At 44.1% G+C, this 4,289-nt stretch overlaps 1 protein-coding gene across 4 annotated transcripts in view; it reads left to right on the forward strand.

Moving 5' to 3' along the window:
• The window catches only part of ZBTB11 (zinc finger and BTB domain containing 11), a 28,118-nt gene that overhangs the window by 7,512 nt on the left and 16,317 nt on the right, over positions 1-4,289 (forward strand). For all 4 annotated transcript variants that reach the window (XM_025214798.1, XM_025214799.1, XM_006033076.3 and 1 more), the window contains one exon: positions 3,569-3,748. In XM_025214798.1, the coding sequence (XP_025070583.1) occupies positions 3,569-3,748 (180 nt within the window). The remainder of the gene's footprint in view (positions 1-3,568; positions 3,749-4,289) is intronic.

Here is a 4,289-nt window from a genome sequence, read left to right on the forward strand (position 1 = left end):
AGGACCTGCCCCGCCCACCCCCCGGACAAGCTGTGGCTCCGTCCCATGCCCCGCCCAACCCCAGCTGGGCAGCACTTGCCCCTGCCCTCTACCTCCCTCACCATGGCGGGGGTTGATCTGCCCCCCATGCCCCTTCCCTCTCCCCTCCCTTTCCACCACAATAGATTTATTTACCAGCTGCTGGGAGACAGACTAAGATTTAAGTCTTCTAACTTGGGTGCATTATTTTCCAGTTTTTAAACATCCTTTTAATATAATCTGCTTCATTACATCATGAAGTGAGGAGAAGGGGTGTGTGTTTGTTTTAACTAAATGGCAAAACCAAATTCCATCCTGGGGAATGGTATCGATTCCCCTCTGGGTCATCAAGAGGATTAAGCTCCGAAGCCCAGGCTTCCACCCCTTGAGCTAATAGGATAACTGGTAGTGGTGGTTGTGGTATTAAGATGGTTTCCTCCTCATGAGCCAGCCTCACAGATACTTAATCATCGTAAAGCAGAGATCGGTAACCTGTGGTACATGAAGCATATCGCTGTCACGGAGCTGTACTGTGCTGCCTATACCCTCCACAGTACTCCCTTGCACTGCAGAGCTTGCTGCTCCATAGCATCTGAGCTGCCTTCACTGCCGAGGGGTTAGGGAAACTGGCAGCTGACTGCTCAGAGGTGGGGAGCCCATACCCGCAAAAGGCTGCTAACCACTGCCATACAGTCCAGATTCAGTTCTGGGTTCTGGAAGGGACATCCTTTTTCCCGTCAAACTCTTTTAAGCCCCCTGTGCTCCTTTCATCTTCCAGGCTGTTCCTGTTCTCTGGTTTTACTATTCCCAGCCTTCCCTTTCTTAGCCTCCTTCTGCCCTCACCTATTCTTTATCGCTTTTGGCAAGCTATTTCTTCATCCTCCATGCTTCTTTGTGCCAGTATGAATGATTTGAGAGTTTGAGGGAGGACAGTTTCCTTTATCTCTGTTCTGGTGCTTCTGCAGTAGCCAGAAGGAGGAATTGTAGAAAAATAGTGGTGAGTTCTGAGTAGGAGTACAGCCATTGCAATTGGCCAATTGGAGATCTCTGGGGATGAGCATGCTCAATATAAATGGAGTATTGGTCAAATTGTAATGAGCTTGAATGGTCGTGAGCAAACTGATTTTTCAGAGGCTTTATGATTTGCTGCCTCTGAAAACTACCCACATTTGGCCAAAGTGGATATTCCTGAAAAAGGATACCCCCCCCTGTATCTGCTACAAAGCATGGAGGGCAGAAAATAGAGGGGGGAAAAGTTTTATTTTACTTTCTTAATGTTGCTCTTGGAAGCCCTTTGGATTACTTTCCCCCAAATATAGGGAGAAAATAACTTAGCTTGAAATATATCCAGCAGAGGAAACTGCAGTCTAAATGGTTAGAAGTTGCCACTTAAAAACCCATGTTAGTAATCTTACCTTCATAAGATTACCTGATTCTAGCTTTCCCTAACATCTGGTGCTAATTATTTTTTGGGAAAGATCTTCAGCAAAACTGAAAATACCCTTAAACAAAAAGAGCCTGTCTTGCATGCTGTAATTTTGAAGATTAACAATTGTTAAGACAAGCAATCCAAGTTGAGTTTCCAGGTATATTAACTGTTGCACAGCAGCTTCGGTTTGCTCTCTCTATGCTGTCCAAGCTATATTTGTCATGGGCTAGTGACTGCCTTTGACACGAGATGTTTTGAATGGGGTCATAGCAGTCAAAGTCAATCCGCCTTTTTCTATGCTTCTGTCTAGTATACATCAGTGTATTCAGGGTAGTGATAGTGGCCTTATCCCTGCAGGACGGGTCTGCAGCTGTTTAGTAATTGAAGTCCATCTGTTTTAGACTAAAATTGAAGCCTTGATGTCTAGTTGGCAGCTGGTATCAAGTGGAGTGCCCCAGGGTCGTTCCTGGGACTGGTTTTGTTCAATATCTTCATTAATGACCCGGAAGATGGGATACAGTGAACCCTCAGCAAGTTTTCAGATGACACCAAGCAAAGGGAAGTAGTAGATACACTGCAGGGTAGAGCCAGGATTCTGAGTGACCTAAACAAATTGGAGGATTGAACCAAAAGAAATCTCATGAGGTTCAATAAGGACAAATGCAAAGTTCTGCACTTAGGACAGAACAATCCCATGTACCACTATAGCCTGGGGAGTGTCTGGCTGGGCAGCAGCTCTGCTGAAAAGGGTCTGCTCCGGGAGCTACAGGGGACTGTAAAGTGAATATGAACTAACAGTGTGTCCTTGGTGCGAAGAAGGCTGATGGCACACTAGTCTGCATTCGTAGAAGCATTGCCAGCAGATTGAGGGAAGTGATTATTCCCTTCTATTCTGCACGGATGAGGCCACATGTGGAGTGCAATGTTCAAGAAATGATGTGGACAGGCTGGAGAGAGTCCAGCAGAAGGCAGTGAAAATGATTATGGGGATGGGGCATGTGACTTCTGAGGATAGACTGTGGGAATTGATTTTATTTAATTAGGAGCAGAGAAGACTGGGGGGGGGGAGGGGGAGATTTAATAGTATCCTTCAACTACCCGAAGGGTGGTTTCAAAGACAGTGGAGCTAGACCGTTCTCAGTAATGGCAGATGACAGAACAAGGAAATGGTCTCAAATTTTGGCAAGGAAGGTTTAAGTTGGATATTGGGAAAAATTTTCTCACTAGAAGGGTAATGAAGCACTGGAACAGGTTACCTAGAGAGGCTGTGGAATCTTCTTCCCCAGAGGTTTTTAATATCCAGCTAGACAGAGCCTTGGCTGGATTGATATAGGTGGGGATGGTCCTGCTTTGAGCAGGGTGTTGAACTAGATCTGTGGTCCCATTCATCCCTAATTTTCTATGATTTGATGTGAGAACAGATGTTCATAGCCATGAAACATACCTAAACTTATGTAGGGGTGTGGGTTCACACTACTGAGAGGTGGAGGAAGAGGGAGTAGGTCACAATCCATTTTAAGACAGTCTCCTGTCTAATTTTACTTGTGATGCTTGATCTAAGAGATGCTTTGAACCACTGCTGGGAGACAGAGTGAAAATAATGTTAAGTTTTATTTTATAAATCTTAACATTATTCTGAAACTCTCAAACCACACTGTAAGCAATTGGTAAACGTGTATTGGTTTAGCTGATTTACTTTTTTTAAAAGTGAAGAAAATCCTGAAAAAGGAACTTTGAACGAAGAAAATAATTCTTCTCTGTCTGATATAGACACCATGATCATATGAAGAACTTGCCGAAAAACTGCAACCTGTTGTTTTAAAATCAGTTATTCAAAGCAAGCTTATGCATTGAAAATTTAGGAGCATCCAAATTGAATGGTCAGCAGCTAAGATGAAAACCAGTTTATGATTAAAAAAGCAAAGCCACCCTCTTCCCAACTCATGCTCTTCTGTATTATGATGGGTTCAGTTTTCTTTTTAAACAGTTTCTATTAACTTCACTGAAATTATAACAACTGACTGAAAATACCATAGTGAAGGTTGTTACTTAAAATAAAGCATGTGATAGAATATAAACAATTATTATTCAAGGATGTATTTTCTTTTCCCCCCAATCTAGGCTGCCATGAAGTTAGTGCAAAGAGGAAAGAAAATGAAGCAACCCAAGAGAGATTCCACAGAGAACAGTGAGGTGGAAGCTCAGCACAAATGTACTGAATGTGGAATGGTTTTTCAGCGGCGTTATGCACTTATAATGCACACACTGAAACATGAGAGAACTAAAGATTACAAGTGCCCGGTAAGCTTTTGTGGCTTTTAAATAGTTTTACATTTCTTTTCAGTTGATAATTGTTCCCTGTGTTGCTGCATTTGCTCTAGCTTTGTCTGGAAAATTTGTAGGAACTAACCAGTACAGAGCTGCTTCTCCAGTAGTTCATAGAATCATAGAAGTAGGGTCAGAAGGGACCTTGTAGATCTTCAAGTCTGACCCCCTGCCTGGGCAGGAGGGAAACTGGGCTCAAGTGACCCCAGCCAGGTAGGCATCGAGCCACTTGTTAAAGACCCCCAGGGTAGGAGCCAGCACCACTTCCCTAGGAAGTTGGTTCCAGGTCCTAGCCACCCTAACTGTGAAGTAGTTCCTACGGATGTCTAATCTAAACCGACTCTCCAACAACTTGTGGCCGTTATTCCTTGTTATCCCGGGGATCCCTAGGGGAAACAAGGTCTCCCCCAAACCCTTCTGGTCCCCCCTAGTGAGTTTATAGACGGTCACAAGGTCCCCCCTCAGCCTTCTCTTGTGAAGGCTGAAAAGGTTCAGGTCCCGTAGCCTCTCATTGTAG

The sequence above is a fragment of the Alligator sinensis genome, unplaced genomic scaffold, assembly GCF_000455745.1.
Source record: "Alligator sinensis unplaced genomic scaffold, ASM45574v1 scaffold1286_1, whole genome shotgun sequence".
Classification (NCBI taxonomy): Eukaryota; Metazoa; Chordata; order Crocodylia; family Alligatoridae; genus Alligator; species Alligator sinensis.